The 20,353-nt window shown below is 41.0% G+C and overlaps 1 protein-coding gene across 4 annotated transcripts in view; it reads right to left on the bottom strand.

Moving 5' to 3' along the window:
* Nucleotides 1-12,642: 12,642 nt before the first annotated feature.
* npr3 (natriuretic peptide receptor 3) overlaps nucleotides 12,643-20,353 on the bottom strand; it is an 81,041-nt gene continuing 73,330 nt past the window's right edge. For 2 of the 4 annotated variants that reach the window (XM_067985217.1, XM_067985225.1), the window contains exons 8-9: nucleotides 19,272-19,327; nucleotides 12,643-16,080 (exon numbers count right to left, since the gene is read on the bottom strand). In XM_067985217.1, coding sequence (XP_067841318.1) covers nucleotides 15,989-16,080; nucleotides 19,272-19,327 — 148 coding nt within the window. In that variant the 3' untranslated portion in view covers nucleotides 12,643-15,988. Of the gene's footprint in view, nucleotides 16,081-16,485; nucleotides 19,328-20,353 lie in introns of those variants that run through there. The other 2 variants (XM_067985234.1, XM_067985244.1) reach the window with 1 other exon arrangement.

Here is a 20,353-nt window from a genome sequence, read left to right as displayed (position 1 = left end):
CAGCACTTGGTCCATAAACTTGTAGGTCATGGCACTTCAAGTGCATATCTAAGTACTTTTTAAATGTGAGGATGGTTTCTGCCTTTACCACCCTTTCAGGTAGTGAGTTCCGGACCCCCACCACCCTCTGGGTGAAAGAATTTCTCCTCAGCTCCCCTCTAATCCTACCAATTACTTTAAATCTATGCCCCCTGGTTAGTGACCTCTCTGCTAAGGGAAATGGGTCCTTTCTGTCCACTCTATCTAGGCCCCTCATAATTTTATACACCACAATTAAATCACCACTCAACCTACTCTGTTCCAAAGAAAACAATCCCAGCCTATCCAATCTTTTCTCATAGCTAAAATTCACCAGTCCTGGCAACATCCTCATAAATCTCCTCTGTACCCTCTCTAGTGCAATCACATCTTATATTCTATGCCTCGACTAATAAAGGAAAGTATCCCATATGCCTTCTTAACCACCTTTTCTACCTGTGCTGCTATGTTCAGGGATCTGTGGACATGCACTCCAAGATCCCTCTCTTCTTCTACACCTCTCAATATCCTCCCATTTATTGTGTATTCCCTTGCCTTGTTTGCCCTCCCCAAATGCATTACATAAGAACATAAGAAATAGGAGCAGGAGCAGGCCATACAGCCGCTTGAGCATGCTCCGCCATTCAATCAATCCTAGCTGATCTTCGACCTCAACTCCAATTTCCCGCCCGATCCCCATAATCCCTTGATTCCCCTAGAATCCCCAAAAATCTATCCATCTCAGACTTGAATAGATTCAATGACTCAGCCTTCTGGGGTAGAGAATTCCAAAGATTCACAACCCTCTGAGCGAAGAAATTCCTCCTCATCTCAGTCATGTATGGCCCTAGTTCTAGACTCTCTAGCCAGGCAAAACAATCTCTCAGCATCTACGCTGTCACCCCTTAATAATCTTATATGTTTCAGTGAGATTCTTCTAAACTCCAGAGAGTATAGGCCCATTCTACACAACCTCGCTTCATAGGACAACCCTTTCATCCCAGGAATTAATCTGGTGAACCTTCGATCCACCGCCTCCAAAGCAAGTATATCCTTCTTTAGATGAGGAGACCAAAACTGTACGCAGTACTCCAGGTGAGGTCTCACCAATGTCCTGTACAACTTTAGTAAGACTTCCTTACTTTTGTAATCCAACCCCCTACAATAAAGACCAACATGCCATTTGCCTTCCTAATTGCTTGCTGTACCTGCGTAGTAACTTTTTGTGTTTCTTGTATGAGGACACCCAAGTCTCTCTGAATACCAACATTTAATAGTTTATCACCATTTTAAAAATATTCTGTTTTTCTATTCATCTTACCAATGTGAATAACCTCACATTTCCCCACATTATACTCCATCTGCCACCTTCTTGCCCACTCACTTAACCTGTCTATATCCCTTTGCAGACTCTTTGTGTCCTCATCACAGCTTCCTTTCCCACCTAGCTTTGCATTGTCAGCAAACTTGGATACATTACACTTGGTCCCTTCATCTAAATCATTAATCTAGATTGTAAATAGCTGAGGCCCAAGCACCAATCCTTGCGGCACTCCACAAGTTACAGCCTGCTAACCTGAGAATGACCCGTTTATCCCTACTCTCTATTTTCTGTCCATTAACCAATCCTCTATCCATGCTACTATATTACCCCTAACCCCATAAGCCTTTACCTTGTGCAACAACCTTTTATGTGGCACCTTATCGAATGCCTTTTGAAAATCTCCTTTATCTACCCTGTTAGTTACATCCTCAAAAAACTCTAATAAATTTGTCAAACACGATTTCCATTTCATAAAACTCTGCCTAATCGTATTATGATTTTCCAAGTGCCCTGTTACCACATCCTTAATAATGGATTCCAACATTTTCCCGATGACCAATGTCAGGTTAACTGGCCTATTGTTCCCTGTTTTCTCTTTCCCTCCCTTCTAGAATAGCGTGGTTAAATTTGCTATCTTCCAATCCACTGGGACTGTTCTAGGATCTAGCGAATTTTGGAAGATCATAATCAATGCATCCACTATCTGTGCAGCCATCTCTTTTAGCTGAGGTATGAGCCCCCTTTAAGATCGTTGTTGTGAATAAATATTTGGTAATTTTAAGTAAACTCTATATCCTCAGAGTTCCCATTCAAACTCAAGCATGTCTTGCCCTGATTAGTTAGAAGAGATGACTTCCATATGTTTACTTGCATTGGATGCTTGCCATGCATTACAATATTGTTGGCTTAGCAAATTTCTTCAAATCTCACTTCTTTCGTGTTTTGGCGATTCAGGAGGAAGCACTGACCATTTCAGTGATTTGGTCCCATACCTGGGCTTCCATAGCCTGATCCATAAATCTGGCTATCTTCTGCCTGAATTGTTCAGCAAAATTGCTGTAGTAACAGTCAGTCTGGCTCCCATCTGCTATTTCAGGGGTTTAGTGCCTCATCATCACACTTAACAAGCTCTACTTTGCATTAATGAATGTGGCTGTACAATAGATGGCTTGCTATGCAAGCAATAAAGCTCATGTTTTAGCACACCTACTGAAATCAGAAAACTCAAATGTTAAAGCAGCTCAAAAAACCTATGGTAATAATCATTAACAATTAATTAGCCCACCAACAGCAATTTCTAGCCTATGAGCTATGCTGGCCCTCCAGTGCAGTACTGAAAAGGTGCTGCAATATTAGAGCTGCCACTCTTCCGATGACAAGTTAAACTGAGGCCCTGTCTACTTGTGCAGGTGGTCATTAAAGATCCCGTGCTACTATTCAAAGAACAGCAGGGAGTTCTACTGGTGTCCTGGCCAATGTTGCTCCCTCAACTCATGCCACAAAGATAGAATTTAAATTATGTGTGTGGTAATTGGTTGCCAAATTTGCCTACATAACAACAGTTGTTGTACTTCAAAGCATTTAATACTATATGAAGCACATTGAGATGCTTCTGCGAGACTTGATAAGGCATAATATAAATTTAAGTCTTTTCTTTTATCTCAGGTTCAGAAGTGAATCCACATAGCATCCCCTATAGGAAGTTCAAAAACTCCATTTGTTACTGAGAGACACAAGAAAGGGGTCGATGTTTACTGCCTTCACCTGGCAATAATAGCCTCAAAAAAGTGGTCTGTAGCCTTACCGCCCCGTTAACACCGGCGATGTGGCCAGCTCCATTTTCAAAGGGGCCTACTGCCGGGTGTCCAAAGCACCAGCCTGTTTCAGGCGATAGGCCCCTTTAATATGGAACTCGGGGTCCTATGATGTAAATAGGACCCTCATTGTTATTTTAGGTCGGAACTGGTCATAGCTTGCGCCGTGCAGGCTATGCTGCACGCGATGGAGCCGAGGAGGATTGCCAAAGGTAAGTGTTGAATTATTTTAATAATCTGAGCTGCTGCCACCCTGGGACACCCCACCCTCCGTGATCATGACCTCACCATCCCCCCCCACCCCGGCCCCTGCAACTTACCTTGCTAGTGGCCACCTCAGCCCAATCTTGAGGCCTCAATCCGACAAGCTGAATCTCAACGCCTGTTTGGCACCCTGCAGCTCGCCTGGCAAATTTAACTGAGGCTGAGGCCTCAAAATCACAGGGGCCTTTTTGCTGTCAGGACGAGCAGCCAACCAGTGCCGGTCAATTACCCAAAAGTCAAAATAGACCCCAAGGAAATTAAATATGACACACATCCATGTAGGGCTCATCTCTTGACTTAGAAATGCGTACTCTGTTATTTTTATCAGAGTAACACACTGGTAAAGTGACTGAGTAGCATCAATTGTGTAGTTAAAGTAATTTTTGAGGTTAAAATAACTGTCAGTAAGTTTGAATATGTATTGTCAGCAGATTTACAAGGGAAGATATTTTCATTGGCGAAGTTCACAGATGAGCATTTAATTTTACATTCTTGTGTGTGCTATTTTTATATACATATTAACCGGTTTAAAATAAAGCATTAAGCATTTGTTCATTAATTCCATTGATCAGAATTTCGACAACATAGTGTCATGGTCGATAATTAAATCTTCCTGAATCATGGCATGCTACTGGTGAAGTTAATAATTTCAGGTACTTTCAATTAACCCGATGAATCTGATTCATAGTCGTTAGATGAACTCAGTTAGTTGTGCTGGATTTCTTCAAACCAATTCTGTACATTTTAATGATAAATTACAAAAGTGTAGATTAAGATTTTTTAAAAGGAAATAGATTCCATTACTGTTCATTGGCCATCCATTCATTGATATGCCAATAACTCAGGCTTTGACTTAGGATTTAGACAAATTCATTTCATGCTTGAAAGATCATTACAATGATATTTAACGAGTTCAGCCTTCTCTGTCTTCCAAGGGCTTTCAACAAAGACCAGTTCCAGAAAACAAAAATAAAGAATGTAGATTGAGCACTTTGGTGTCAGCCTTTCTCCCTGAAGATTGGAGGAATGGTGAACAGATGTGGGTCAATGATTCAAGTAATACTAGAACTACTTTTGACCCTTGGTGAAAGTGCTTTAAAAAAAGGTTAAATAACTCTCCATTGTAAAATAACATCAATGTGAAATAGCCAATTCTGTTTTTTCTTTTAAAATATAAAGGCATTATTGCTTTCCCCCTTTGTACTAATTATTAGTTGCATTTGTTACTGCAGTATACCAATCAGTTTATCATGTAGGTTTTAGACATGCATTGATGTTACAAATACAATAAATAGAGTCTAGTTTCATTGGATCAAGAAGCAATAATATTGATATTAGATACTGCCATTCTTATTTGAGATAGTATCCTAGAAAATCTATAAACTTCTTAAAAAAAACACACTATGAAATTAATGTACTACGCAATTCTAGGCAATACAATATCTTTAATGAGAAACACCCCCCTCCCCCCCCCCCCCCACCACCACCACCCTCCACCAATTGTAGGCCCAGGATATTCCTTCTAAATAAAGATCTATCCCAGAGCACACCCAGTAATATCCTGCCACTGTCTTATGCACTTCCTCCATTGATCATTACTAATCAAGCCCACTGCGTGCAAAGAATATGGCGTTAGTGGCTTTAGATTATCATTGGGCAACCCGATTTAATTTGCATCATAATGGCCATGTTGCTGACAGCGGAAACTATCCTGATCCCAGCCCATAATTAACCTCTAATTCAGCAAGCAGTGGAACTCAGTTAGTACTAACCTGTCACTACAGGTTACCTGGTTAATTTTGCAAGCACGAGTAACCTAATACCAATATTATTTTTGGCTTAAATTACTACATTATGCTGAACTTACCTTATTCTACCTAGTTCTACATCTCACCCATGTGCCACTTAATTGTTATCTGCATCAGAGCCCGCTCAATACTGCTCCAGCGCACTATTAAACAGAGATCGAGCAATGGAACCCAACTGTTTCCATACCATGCTTCCACTTTTCTGGAGGTCCAAGATGGACAAGCCCCCAGACAAAGGGAAAAAGGGCGTCCCCAATGCTGTCCTAATCCTGATGGCCATCTTTGTGTGTGGCTGCCTCGAGATGTGTGTAGAGCCCTGGTACGCAAACACCAAGTGTCACTTTGTGCTGAGTTTCTACTTGTCCACTACACTGAGAAGGTTGGGTCTGGCCACGCTGGCCGAGCAAACACAGGACCTCCCGTCCAGCTGGACCATACCCACCACCTATTCCAGGTGGAGAAGCTCCTGAAGAGGAACCCTTTCAACCATAAGGCCGTCAGACAATGGTCGGCACAAAACTTTCTGGGGGTCCTGCAGGGAAGGGAGAGGGTGGATCCGATCGGACAGTTCCCCAACCAGACAGTCGAAGCCATTTGGCAAAACCTCTCATCGCTAGAACTGACCAAAAGGCACCAGGATGTAGCATGGATGGTGGTGAGAAGGGCCATCCCAGTGCGGTCTTTCCTACCTGCATGGCATCAGCTGGTCTTCCAGCTGAAGGAGCTGTCCACGACCGAGTGCTGCCGACTGGCACAATCCAAGATCCAGGAGTACATGCTGCTGGACGCACTGAAGCGAAGTGCGGCCTACGCAAAGGCTCTATGGGGAAAGGCTGTTGTGTAAGGTCATTTCACCTTGTATTGTACAGCATGTATTAGAAGCTATGTACTGTATTTTGAATTGTAATAATGGAATTATATTGTGTATGATCTGTATTGTTTTGTTTTTGAATTGTAATTATGATATCTACGTTGTATCCTTAAATTTTATGAAATAAGACATATTTTGAAATTTTAAAAAATGCTTCTGATTGTGAGTGAAAGCTTTGCATACTCCTATTGTTTCTCACAGTGAGGATTGTAAGTCCTCTAAGTGGGAGCTACTCTCAAGGAAGAAGATTTGGTTTGAATGTTTTTAGGGCCTTCCAAGCACCTTAATACTTTTCTGATCTGCAACATCTAACCTTCCTTAAACCCAACAAGTGTGTCATTACAACATACCCTGAGCTTCCCTAACGTGCTATGTTGTGGGCTCTTTTAATCAAATTCAGACTTATGGGACAGAATTTTAACTTTGAGAAACGGGTGAGTTGGGGGCGGGGGACATTGAAAATCACATCAATTTCAGACCCGCTCCCAACCCGCCTCCAACCTGCCCATTTCTGCTTTTCACCGGGGCGGGTTGAGGGGCGGGCAACCAACCTGCTCCCAGCAGGCGGTGACTGACCCCCAATCCCTCCCTGCATGACTGACTCCTCCGATGACTGACACCCCCCTCCGTGAAGCCTGTGCCCATCAGTGTCCCATGCCCACTCATGCTCACTGGTGCCCCCATGCCCACCAGTGTCCCAATGCCTACCAATGCCCCACTGGTGCCCTTATGCCCATCAGTGCCCCCATGCCCACTCATGCCCCCTGTGCCCACCTATGCCCCCCATGCCACCCCCATCCATAAAATGAAAGACTTACCTGAAGACTTACCTTCTCACATTCTCTTCCTTGCTCTGTTCCTGTCTGACTGAGACCAGCCTGTCAATCAGGCTGGCCTGTCGGATGGCAAACCGACAAAAAAAATAAAAGGAGTCCTTACATCAAAATCGTAAGGACATCCGGGAAACCTGTACTTCCGGGTTTCCCGCCTGCTATTCGACCCCTTCGCCCCCTTCCTGGCTCCGGGCTAAAATTACCTCCATGGTGGCTGATATAAAGATCTGAGGCACCCAAAGCACAGCTGCCCTTTGAGTGACAGGATTATCAGGCATGAAGGCCTACTCAGCATCCAATGTACACAGTGCACAACTCCCTCTCTGTGCTTTGCGCGTATTGAGCCTGCGTGCTGACTTATTGAGGCTTCAGATGTCATGTAAATGAAGGGATCTCCCCATAGTGTGATTCGGGGCCCTGAACAGTGCTTCAGTTGCTCAGTACTTGATTCAAGGAAGGCCTGTTACAAATATTACCTTTTTTCCTCAGGGTGGCTTTCCTTCTGTCTTTCATTGCTGGCCCACCTGTTGCTTGGCTTCCAGAGGCTGATCTGCGAATGGGGTCATTCTGCCTCAAGCAATTGCTCCTCAAAAACTGGCATATTTTTAAGGGAAACCTGTAGCCCTTAAAGTAACTGCTGTTGTTCAATAATCTGCTCCACCCACCCCCGCGCTGCCAACTCCCATGGCACACCCAGCCCATCATGCACTAAGTGCTGATATTTAAATTACCTGATTTTCCATTATGGTGTGAGGTCAGCAACTTACCAAAGCAGATGCAGCAGCAGACACAAAATGCTCCTAGGGCCAGATTACTTACCCCGTTGAGTAATAAACAGATGAATTTTAATTAACCCAAAGACATTCCACTCTGTTCAGCCCTCTGCTGCAATGAAAATGAAAATCGGGAGAGGTGTATAATGTGCGACTGCAACAATATCACCTGTTTTAAACTATCACCCAAAATCAAAATTACTCCTAATTAATCTTAACCATTCCAGAGCAGGGAAGCTCATCAAAGAGAGCCCAGCTTTGAAGGAATTTTGTAAATAATTTTAAATATTTGCTCCTTGTGCCATCCGCATTATATTAGCAAACATCGATTGCTAAAGACAAGGTACAGGATAGATCCAAATTCTCTGTGTAATGGTTAACATTGCGTATGAGTGTCAGCTAGCATGTAGACTATAGAGTGGAAAAGTTCATTCGATGGATAAGAAGTTTCTTTGTTATACAGGCTCTGTCAGATTGTCACTGTTAGGCCTGGTATGCCAGTATGTACAAAAACTGTTCTACAGTCCAGAAGTTATTGCCACAGCAACTTGTAAGTCTATGAGGAATTCTTAAGCAAAGTCTTATGTTCCATTTGATGTGTAGCTGCTGTTTTCTACACCTGGTTTGCATAATATTCAAAACACAATTTCACATCCTTACTGAAGCTTATGTGCAGATTGACAAGATTTATGAAATATTTCGAATAGTCATTTTTAAAAATCTTGTGAGATCTACACGCAATTTTATTTCAATTGTCTATGTAGAATGCATTTAGATTTTTATACTTATTTGTGAGTTGATATACTAAATGTGATGGAGTATATTGAAAAATAGCCTTCTGGGCAAACTTGCTGTATGGTGAAAAAGATGTAAAGTAACCCAACCAGGCAAGATGCAGAAGTTTTGTTGTTTGGAGTTTATTCTACTCTGTACCGTTAAATGCTGATATCACAGAAATGAAAAACAAACAAGACAGTCTAATTATTTTTCAATGAGAAATTCTGTCACTTTGTTCCTGAAATAATTAGTAAAACATATTTAGTTAAAAGAGCCCCTCATATAAATATTCCAATTTGCTAATTAAAGGTATAGAAGCATTGGTGGGAATTTTAACCTCCCAGGACAGGCAGGAGAGGGGCTGGGGGGGAGGGGATTAAATTCTTAAAAATGTGAAACCCGACCCCAACTAGCCGTGAACGCACCTACTTCTGGTTTAACAATAACAACAACAACTTGCATTTATATAGAGCCTTTAACGTAGTAAAATGTCCCAAGGCACTTTACAGGAGCGTTATCCATCAAGATTTGACATTGAGCTACATAAGAAGATGTTAGGACAGATGACCAAAAGCTTGGTCAAAGAGGCAGGTTTTAAGGAGTGGCTTAAAGGAGGAGAGAGAGACAGCGAGGCAGAGAGGTTTAGGGAGGGAATTCCAGAGCTTAGGGCCTAGGCAGCTGAAGGCAAGGCTGCCAATGGTGGAGCGATTAAAACCGAGGATGCACAAGAGGCAAGAATTGGAGGAGCGCAGAGATCTTGGAGGGTTGTAGGGCTAGAAGAGGTTACAGAGATAGGGAGGGGCAAGGCCATGGAGGGATTCGAAAACATGAATAAGAATTTTAAAATTGAGGCATTGCCGGACCTGGAGCCAATGTAGGTTAGGGAGCACAGGGGTACTGGGTAAATGGGAGTTAGTTCGAGTTAGGATATGGGAAGCAGAGATTTGGCTGAGCTCAAGTTTATGGAGGGTGGAAGATGGGAGGCCAGCCAGGAGAGCATTGGAATAGTCTAGAAGTAGCAAAGGCATGGATGAGTGTTTGAGCAACAGATGAGCTGAGGCAGGGGTAGTGACGGGCGATGTTACGGAGGTGGAATTAAACGGTCTTGGTGATGGAGCAGATATGTGGTCGGAAGCTCATCTCAGGGTCAAATAGGACGCCAAGGTTGCAAATGGTCTGGTTCAGCTTCAAACGGTGGCCAGGGAGAGGGATGGAGTTGGTGGCTAGGGAACGGAGTTTGTGACGGGGACCGAAGACAATGGCTTCGGTCTTCCCAATATTTAGTTGGAGGAAATCTTTGCTCATCCAGTACTGGATGTCAGAGAAGCAGTGTGACAAATCAGAGACAGTGGAGGGGTCGAGAGAGGTGGTGGTGAAGTAGAGCTGGATGTCGTCAGCCTACATGTGAAACCTAACATTGTGTTTTCGGAAGCTGAGGGGCAGCATATAGATGAGAAATAGGAGGGGGCCAAGGATAGATCCTTGGGGGACACCAGAGGTAACAATACTGGAGTGGGAAGAGAAGCTATTGCAAGTGATTTTCTGGCTTCGTTTGGATAGATAAGAATGGAACCAGGCGAGCACAGTCCCACCCAACTGGACGATGGAGGACTGACATTTTAGGAGGATGGTGTGTTCAACCATGTCAAAGGCTGCAGACAGGTCGAGGAGGATGAGGTGGGATAGTTTACCATGGTCACAGTCACATAGGATTTCATTTGTGACTCTGATAAGGGATGTTTCAGTATTGTGGCAGGGGTGGAAACCTGATTGGAGGAATTCAAACATGGAGTTGAGGGAATGATGGGCACAAATTCTGAGGCGACAATGCATTCAAAGACTTTGGAGAGGAAAGGGAGGTTGGAGATGGGGTGGTAGTTTGCAAGGACAGAGGAATCAAGAGGGGTTTTTTTGAGGAGGGGGTTGATGATGGCAGATTTGAAGGGGAAGGAGACAGCACCCGAGGAGAGGGAACCATTAACAATATCAGCTAACATGGGGGCCAGTAAGGGAAATTGGTGGAAATAGGGTTGAGGGAGCAGGAGCTGAGTCTCGTGGTCAAGATGAGCTCAGAGAGGGAATGAAGGGAGATAGGAGAGAAACTAGAGAAAGATTTGAGTTCAGGGCTAGGGTGGGATGTGGGAAGGGAGGGAAGCAGCAGAGGCAGCTCATTGGATGGTCTCAATCTTAGTGACAAAGAAGTCCATGAGCTCCTCACAATTGTTGTTAGATGTGAGGATGGAGGAGGCAGGGGAGAAGGGTTTAAAAAGATGGTTTGTAGTGAAGAGAAGACGGGGGTTATCTTTGCACTCCAGGATGATCCTGGAATAGTGAACAGTTTTGGCAGAGGAAAACAGGACCCGATAGTGCTTTGTGTGGTCCAGCCAGATCTGGCGATAAATGGCTAAACCAGATGTCTGCCATAAACATTCAAGTCTGTGTCCCTTCGACTTAAGGGAGCAGAGATGAAGGGGGTACCAGAGGAAATGACCAGGGTGTGAAAGAGAAATGGTTTTAATGGGGACAAGGGCATCAAAAGTAGAGGTGAGGGTGTGATTGAGCAGATCAGTAGCTGCAGAAATATCGTGGTGAATGGAAGACCAAAGGCTAGACAGTTGGGAATTTGAAAGTGCCATTGTAAGTGACCTGGGGGAGAGATTTTCCAGGGGCAGACACAAAAGGAAGTGGGGTTGGGAGGGGGAAGGAGGACGTGGGTGGAGAGGGATACAAGTGATCAGAGATGGGAGTAGAGAGGCATGTGAAATGGCAAGGTCGAGGGGGTGGCCATGAATATGGGTAGGGGAGTTTATATGGAGGGGGAGATTAAGGGAGGATAGGAGGGCAGTGACCTCAGAGGAGAGACCGCGTGATGAGTTGAGATGGAGGTTGAAATCACCAAGGATGAGAAGTCGCTCAGTGCAGAGGCCGAGGGAGGAAAGCAGTGAAGATATCCAGTGCGGGTTGGGGGGCGGTTGAGTAATCTGGTCTCAAGACGCGGGTCAGTAATTACAATATGTAAATGAGGCTGCTGGATCCAGCAGGTAAGTGCTTTTCCAGCACTGCTTGTGGGCCAGGAGCAGCAGGAGTGCTTCCCCGCAGCCCCCCCAAACTAAACTGCCGCAATCTGCCACTGTCCCCACAATCAGCCGATCCCCCCTCCTCCAGCAATCCAATCTCTTCCCCCGCGATCTCTCCCTCCCTCCCTCCCACCTCTCTGGTCCCCGGCTGCGGCCTTCAACGGCAGGCCTTCCCGCCCGAGAGCCAGCCAGCCTCTCAATCTGGCCAATTGCTGGGCGGGAAATGGAGAAAAAAAATTAAAATGAGGTCTTGCCATTAAATTCGGCAGGACCTCCGCCTTTCCCTTATTTCCGGGTTTCTTGGCCGCTGACGTTCGGCCCTGTTCCCTCCCCAGCTCCCCGCAAATATCGGGGCCATTTTCTTCTCTTCTCGCCTGCAGTCACTGGATTCTTCCTGGGGTGCAGTTCCACGGGTTCACCGTCCCCCTGAACCTCGCCCAATTGCTTATTATTTATTTGTGAACACAGTCAGTGAGGATTAGCAGGCTATTCAACAGTAGGGGCATCACAGTCAATCCCAGTCCTATTGCAGGATCCTGTTCCTGCCATAGAGGTAAATTTTCAATTTCAGCATTCCTGGAGTCTAAAGCTCTGGGCTGGGAGTACTGGAGACAAAACTTTACCCCATGGTGAATAGCTTTTCTGTAACTAAAACAATTTCTGTAATCTTCTGTAAACAAATCAAAATTGGATGTAATACTATACACTATGCGCCTACGAGTTGGCTTCGTGACAAAGTAATGAAGGTATTATTCGACTTCATTTTGTTTAACTAAATGACCTATTGCAAACAAAAAACATGCCTAAACAAAGTGCTTTGATTCTTATAGTGCAGATGCTAACATTTAGCGTCATTCAGAAGCATTTTCTTTTTCACATTGGTGCAAGAATCACAGTATGACTGCAGCTGTACTGGCGTCAGTCTGGGACTGGTATAACTACAACTGAGTGAAGCCAATTTTTTAAATTTTAAAACCAAAGTTTAAAAAGAGGGCTGCCATTAAGTATTTAATGTGAGAAAAGAGGCACTTTAATAAATTTACAGTGTCATGCAGAGAGTTTAAGGATATTCTTTATTGTGCTGTATACATTGATGATAAAATACTGTTCTAACAGAACCAAAAATATTTTGCTGCAATATATTTGCATTTAATGAATTACAAAACTGCAAAGTGCCTTAGTTTGCGCTGTTAGATATTGGAGCTACAAGGGAAATATCGATTCATACAACAAATTACTAAAATTCTGAGGGCAAAATGTGACAGAAATGACTTCAGAGCAGGCCTTCTGGGTCACATCACAAATATATTGTCTGTGAATGACTTGTGGATATTTGAAGTTTTGTCACACATGCAAGCTACTTTAATATTCTGGTTTGATAAAATGATATAGAAATGTTTTTGAAGTTTAACAGATCATACATTGAACCAACCATTCATAAAGTGGTCGTCCCATCAAAAAGCTTGTTTATTATATAACATTGGCGAAAAATGTTCCTTGGCTGGCTTTTTATTCTTGAAAATCAAGTACATATTCTAGAATTAGGGGGTATAGTTTCAGGATAAGGGGTTGGCCATTTAAAACTGAGATGAGGAGCAATTTCTTTACTTAGAGGGTTGTGAATCTTTGGATTTCTCTACCCCAGAGGGCTGTGGATGCTGAGTCGTTCAGTATATTCAAGGCTGAGATTTTTGGACTCTAGGGGAATCAAGGGGATCAGGCAGGAAAGTGGAGTTGAGGTCGATGATCAGCCATGATCTGATTGAATGGCGGAGCAGGCTTGAGGAGCTGTATGGCCTATTTCTGCTCCTATTTCTTATGTTCTTATATTACTTCTCGTAAATATATTTTAAGACAATATTAACAAAAGTGGAAGTTTACACCTTTATTATTGGAAATATACATATTTTTCTGTGGGATGGAAAATGAAACTGGCTCCGTTACTTACATGCCTGTTGATTTTCCTGTGCGTGCTCTCTGCAAAAGAGGAAAATCTGCTCCTATATTTTATGTGGAAAAGGCATGAGATATATTCTGAAAGGGTATTCTTTCAGAAATACTTAAAATTTTAGGAGAAGTCTATTTAATAGCCTTCGATTATGTTTCAGAGTTTTATTTCTAATATACACAGCAGATTGATCAGCATCTATGAGAGAAGGGTAGGTAATTGAGCAGCTCTTCATTTTCAACATTTCATGCTTCTATTTCAGATTTTGAACATTCGCTGTTTGCCCTCTGATCTCGACCATAATAGTTGGGGCAGCTTTGAAACAGATCAGTTTTATTACTCACATGTCCAGTCATCTGCTAACACCAACAGGGAAAAAAGCTATGTTTCGCCCCCCCTCTCATTTCCAACATTGAGACCAATAGAATTAAAAATCTATTTATCATTTATTTCAATGGAAAGTGCTGGGATGCTGTACGTACCATTCAGTTGCAAGCTCTGCATGATCTCAAAAGTATGACACTAATGCAATTCATTGTTAAAGTGAGGATTACTAACACTTCCACCTATCTTTCCACATACTGTGTTATTTTTCCTTTTCGTGTACTGTTTCATCAGATCGATAGCTGAGTTATTTAGATCAGACTGTACCAGCTGTCGGAGATGTTAGAGGGATGGTCCGGTCTACTGGCAGATTTTTGTTCCAATAAACCAGAACTATATTTTCCCCTATTAAATCAAATAAATATAATTTGTACCTTCTTTTCTGACATTCCATTATGCATTGGATGATTAGATTCAGGTTAAAATATATATGTAATGCAGTTTTTAGTTCTGATGAATAGTTGAACCCCCAAAACACCATAGTTGTTTTTCTTCACAGATGTTGGCTGACCTGCTGTATATTTCCAGCGTTTTCTGCTTTTATTTGTGTAATGCAGTACTTCACTTCCATCTGGGCTCATCAAGAATGTCTGGTAGCTCTTCATGAGCTCCATACAAAAGTTTTCACAGGTCAATGCCAAATTCAATGATTCCATCTGATTTAAAAGCAAGTTCCTGTCAAACTATTTTCAACGTGGTTAGTCTGGAAAAGGCGGTGCAATTTCCACTCTTATTTGATCCAACGTGACTTCTTTCCTAAACTGACTCTATTCCAGCCCTGAACTATTTAAATCTGTTGCAATCAATCAGGATGAAGCAGTACAGTATTACATCAGTATTATTGGAGCACTGTTAAGTGCTGTCATTAGACTATTTTGGCTGTTGAAATTTATACTTATACATCTACCATAAAACACTAGCCTTTCCTACATTATTTATTAGTTTTTGAATGACTTTTGGTGATAGTAAAATAAGATCTGTACTGATTAAAATAACAATCAGAAATACTTGGAAATGGAAATTTTGTCTAAGACTTACGAGGTAGATTTGAAATAAGAATGAAACAAGTTCCAGAATGAATTGAATTATTAAATACTGGACAAAATGTATGTGAGGTGCAGCCCACATTTGCATATAGGCACATCAGGGAAGTGCTGCCCAACATTCTGAAAGGTTTTAGGAGTTCAATACAAAAGAACAACAATCAACTAGATGGAACCACACCATCCAGATTGCATGAAAGGACAGCAATCATTTGGGAGGATATCAAAATTAATGCAATGTGTTTTCAGGAAACAAGCAGCAGTGGGTACAGAACACTTAGCCCTTGAAATGCTTTAAGAAACTTTATGTAGAATTTTCTAAAGCTTTCAATGGATAGTTATTGTCTTTGAATTTAATTCAGCTTTAAATAATTTAATTCTGAAGCTGATGTCAATAATCATAGATATATCAAAATTCTGACTTGCTGGTTAGTTTTTGTATAGTTCACTATTGACCTCCTACATGTCACTGACATAGGTTGGTTTTCAAACAAGACTCAGGAATTTTCTAATTTGTTGAAGGCATGTTGAAAAACTACAATCATATGGGAATGGACTTGTAGAAATATCAGCACTTTAATATTTACCAAGACTCTGTCAACAGTTAGATGACACTCTAGACAGTTCCAAGAGCTAGAACAAGGTACTGACAAAATGTCCCTTGGAAAGAGGCAGAACCAAGATATGAGTTCATAAAATCTATTGATATTGTTCAAAGATTTTTTGGTTCAACCTAATATTGTGAGAAATATTTAAGATGCTACCTGGGGAGTGCACCTTTTTGATTAAAAAAAAACAGTTGGTAGGATGTTTTGGAAGACAGGAATCCACAGCAAATATTTTAACGCATGGGAGTTTTGAAATTTCTCTTAAGAAAATATTTACATTCCATACGAAAGTTAAACACTTCTGAAAGTTATAAGTCAGTGGGCAAGTTTTACCAGGTCTAAGCCTGGAAGCAATGGCACATTCCATCTCTCAGGTAAGGACGAACTGGCAGGACCAGTCACGTCCAGCAGACGTGCACCTCCTGTTGACCAATTACGGTGTGACATTAATGGTGGCTATGGAGTAGATTGTGACCCAGATCATCCCGTGCTCTCAGCTGAAGAAGGAAGCATAGCAGTGGGTGGCAGCAGTGGGGACCTAAGGGGATAAAATGGGAAGCATGTGTTAACCCCCTTACTGCAAGTAACAAATACTGTAAATATTACATTTCTAAAAAGTGAATTCTTGATAGTCAGCAGTAAAGAGGTTAAAAAACAATGGTGACAAGATTGCTTATAGTATGTATAGCATGTAGGTGCAAGTCAACAAATATGAAACAGCATTCTCATTCATGCAGTTAAAAGTGATCCATGCACACGATACTAATAACACAGTTAGCTCTGAGTACACAGTCAGAACAGCTAAACCTGCGTTTAAATATTTCTTGATCAGGTGCACTATTCATTTGATCAAAGATCAGTAACATAGTGTTATAGCTGCAATATTTGGAAAACAATAGTGTGTGCATCATGTACTTTATAGAATTACACAGACAAAGGAGGAAAGGTTTTCACTTATATGTTATTTTATTGCCAATATCTGCCTTGTTTTAATATTCTATTCAGAATATACCACATATTGGTTTACAGAAAATAAAATAGTTTACAAAGACATTTACACATCATTAAGGTCCATAGACACCAAAAATGCATCAATACAACGTATAGATAATCTAAAACTGACCAACTCGTCTTGAATGAATATATAACACAATAGTAATTTTTAAAAACTCTATCTACAGTTATGAATATTAAATTCTACACAACAGTTAAATAAATATCACATTATATGCAGATATTTCTACTTATGCCAGTATATTACTATTATACTGTATGGCACCTTGCATTTGCACTTAAAACATCCATACCAATCATTTGTTTTTTCCAGAATTCTCAAATCGCTAAACCTTCAGAGACACATTCTTTCCATTTTTAATTATATATTAAAAACAGCAGCTCATGATCTGAATATTGACTGCACCAGCAAATGCACAACTGTCCATTTCATAGCATCAGTTGCTAACATTGTTTCTAGTGGCACATGCTAGAAGTGACAAATATATATAAACTCATAAAATCTTTACTTCAGTAAATAAACTGTCTTTTTTCTTCTGAATTCAGGTGCAAAGCATTTCAAAACAATGATCTCATTTGAAGAAAGCCTGATGCGAATATTCATACACCTAATTTGCAATTCAACTTCAATACTCCACATTTATTTCAAATATATATTTAAGAAGGACATTTTTTCTGTTTGATTTTCTTGGATAATGAGTTTCCATTTTTAAAAGCTAGTTTTGATTCTGTTGCAATTGGGTCGGGAGTTATTCAGTAAACTCACAGCCATAACCTGATGGCATAATCCATTACATAATCCATCAGACATTTACTAAGAATACTCACATCAGAGGTACAGTATTTACACTTGCACAGAGTGTATTCCTGGGGCAAATACGATATTATTTGCTTGTGGAAATACATGAATAAACAAATGACTAGGTCCTTCACTATAGTGAGCTAAGTGAAGTCATCTACAGCTCACAACACGTGTTAAAATGTTACAACTTGCTTGAATTTTGCTGCTGCAATTAGAATCTAGTGAAGACATTACAAGGCACAATTAACTCTTAACATTCAACAACTTTTCCACTGTGACATTTATTTGTACATTTGCCAACATATGTAACCAATTTCCCTGTCTTCCACAATAACAGCTTTACTGGGGTCTTTCCTGTAGGATTTATATTCTCAGGTGCCCACTAAAATACTAATAGCAGCATCTAAATGAATCAACTTGCATAATAATAGAATATTATTTTTAAGACTCTTTCTAAAACAGGCATGAAAGGCTCAACTGCTCTAACACTGTACAAGTGTATCCATTTTATTTAATATGTACAAAATATTGTTTGGCATGTTGTTGAAAATACTAGGAATTACTTAATGTTTTTCTTATTATAGTCTAAAAATATTGACTTATTTGCTGTATACCCCTTTAAAACAGTATTCCCAAATTTTTCAAAGGTATATAATGTTTATTGTCAAAGATGAAAGTCAATGTTCATTGTACAGTCCATATAGTTTTGTATGAAAAGTATAACTGAATCCATGCACTGCACTACAGTTTTCAAAATCGCAGTGATCACAATCCTTGGTAATTAAAGCCAACAATTATTGTGTAAAACAAATGATTTGTAGCTGCCAGTGATTGAGCCACTGTTTACAGTCTTACGAATATGACACAGCAATAAAGTTTACTGGATTCATAATGCTAATGTGCCTTGGGCCGGATTGTACATTAAAAGCACTATATAATTGCAAGTTGTTGTTGTCATTTATCTAACACTGAAGCTTTAACAATCGTGTCAGAAAAACCAAGTTACTTTTATAACACAGCAAACAGCAGCACAATTCCAGTGAGCATTCTCTAGTTTATGCAGTAACTGCAAAGTACAAATTGCAGTGCTTTACATGTAAAATAGGAAAAACATATTCACACAGATGGATGCACAGAAATATTTTTTAAGCTGCAGGAGGGTAGAAATTTCTGTCATCGACATTATTGTATGAATGCTTAATGTTTGTGTCAAATTCTCTTTCTGCTATTTTAATGAAGGCATGAACCCATTTGAAATAAACAGGTTAACACCTCTATTACAATAGCGAAATTGAGAGATTTGATTTAAGTGCATTAAGTATTCGTGCAATAGCATTTCCAAAAGTAATTTCTACCCTATAATAGCTTTGAAGCCATCACAATGCATAATGCTTAAATTTATATCTGTTGGTATGAATTATGAATTTAAGAACCTTACTAAGGTATATTGTCTTGGTTCTAAGATCAATTTTATTCAATAAGGCTTAAAGTTTTCTCTTATTATGGATACTGGCCAGTTCCCAAGAAATATATATCGGGGTAAACAACCGTCTACAAAATATCTTCTTTTGAAGGTTCTCTTCAGTTGCCAGTGTAAGTCACTGCTGGCCTCTATGAAACAGGCTGAATCACATTTTATCATCTTCACAGAGATGAAGCTTCCAGTATAGTGGTGCAGTGTAATAAGTGAATCTTTCCTGAGTTTTCAAAAGCAACAACAAAATGAAACTATGACAAATTAATAGCCTAGTCTTCAAAAGAATGAATTTCTTATCAACCTTTCTTTGTTTGCAGTGACACCTTTGGTAAATCTCCCTAAAAATTGAAAGTTTATGAAGGAAGATTTGGTTCTACTGTTTAAGCTGTCGACAGATTGGATCGGACAGAGTCTTCTCGCAAGTGGTGATGCTTACCATTGTCAGCTTCATGCAGTTGTGCTCGTCTCTCAATAGTTATCCGGTATTTCTTCCTACAAAGAAAGGATAACAATGTTAAAGGTTTACTTTTTATGCCAGTTTAAGCAGATTATTCAGCATTATAAAAGAGTTAGAAACGCTCATGATTCAGGGTGAACTATTTTTTCTCTTTCAGATGCTGACAGACCGGCTGTTCATTTCCAACATTTTTTGTTGTTTTTATTTCAGATATCCAGAGTTCATTAACTTCTTTTTAAAAACAATTTTTAAAAATTGATATGCATTTCGCCCATTTTATGGATCCAAAACGGACGCCATGAAGTCAAATTTTGCAGCGTGACGTCCAATGCCGGAAGTGCGCCCGACAACAGATTGGTTTGGGCGCTCTTAAGGCATTTCTGCCGGCTGCCTGAAATAAATGCAGGCATCATTAAAACATGTTAACAAGGGTCCTGTGCTTTTGAGGATTCTTTTGAGAAGTTGATGTCCGTGCAAGCCTGAAATATCACTTCCTAAAGCTGCCCAGCAAATCGTGGTGGGAACAGTCAGGAAGTAGCCTTCACAAGTGATATTTAAAGGGATCCTCATTTCCATTAAAGTAAGTCTCTGGTTTGTTGTTTTAGGCTTCTAGGGTGTTTTTAGGCTAAGTTTTTTGGCTGCTTTGTCTATGGTTTGGCTGTGAAATACTTTGGAAGTGAGTTTGTGGAGGTCCTGAACCCTTTTTCAGGGTTTGCTTTTTCTCAATTGCTGAACATGAAAATGCTGCTGGGCTTGTCCTTGACAGTCCCAAATCAGAAGGAAGAACAGCACCAAAGACCTACAGAGGCTGCAAGATGAGGGAAAAGGAGGAAAAGGCGCAGGAGGCCTTACAGCATGCGGGTCTACAGAAATAGAACACTGTATCTGAACCTCACAGAGGAGCAGTGTGTAAGGCAGTTGCGTTTCAACAGGGAGACAAGTTACTTACCTGTGCCACTTGTTGGAGTGAGAATTGGGGCCCAACACCAGGGTATGTACTGCACTGCATATGGCAGTGAGGGTCACCGTGGCTCTAAACATTTGTGCCTCTGGCCGCTTCC

Source organism: Heptranchias perlo, chromosome 1, assembly GCF_035084215.1.
Source record: "Heptranchias perlo isolate sHepPer1 chromosome 1, sHepPer1.hap1, whole genome shotgun sequence".
NCBI lineage: Eukaryota > Metazoa > Chordata > Chondrichthyes > Hexanchiformes > Hexanchidae > Heptranchias > Heptranchias perlo.
This window is presented reverse-complemented; position numbering and strand designations above follow the sequence as displayed.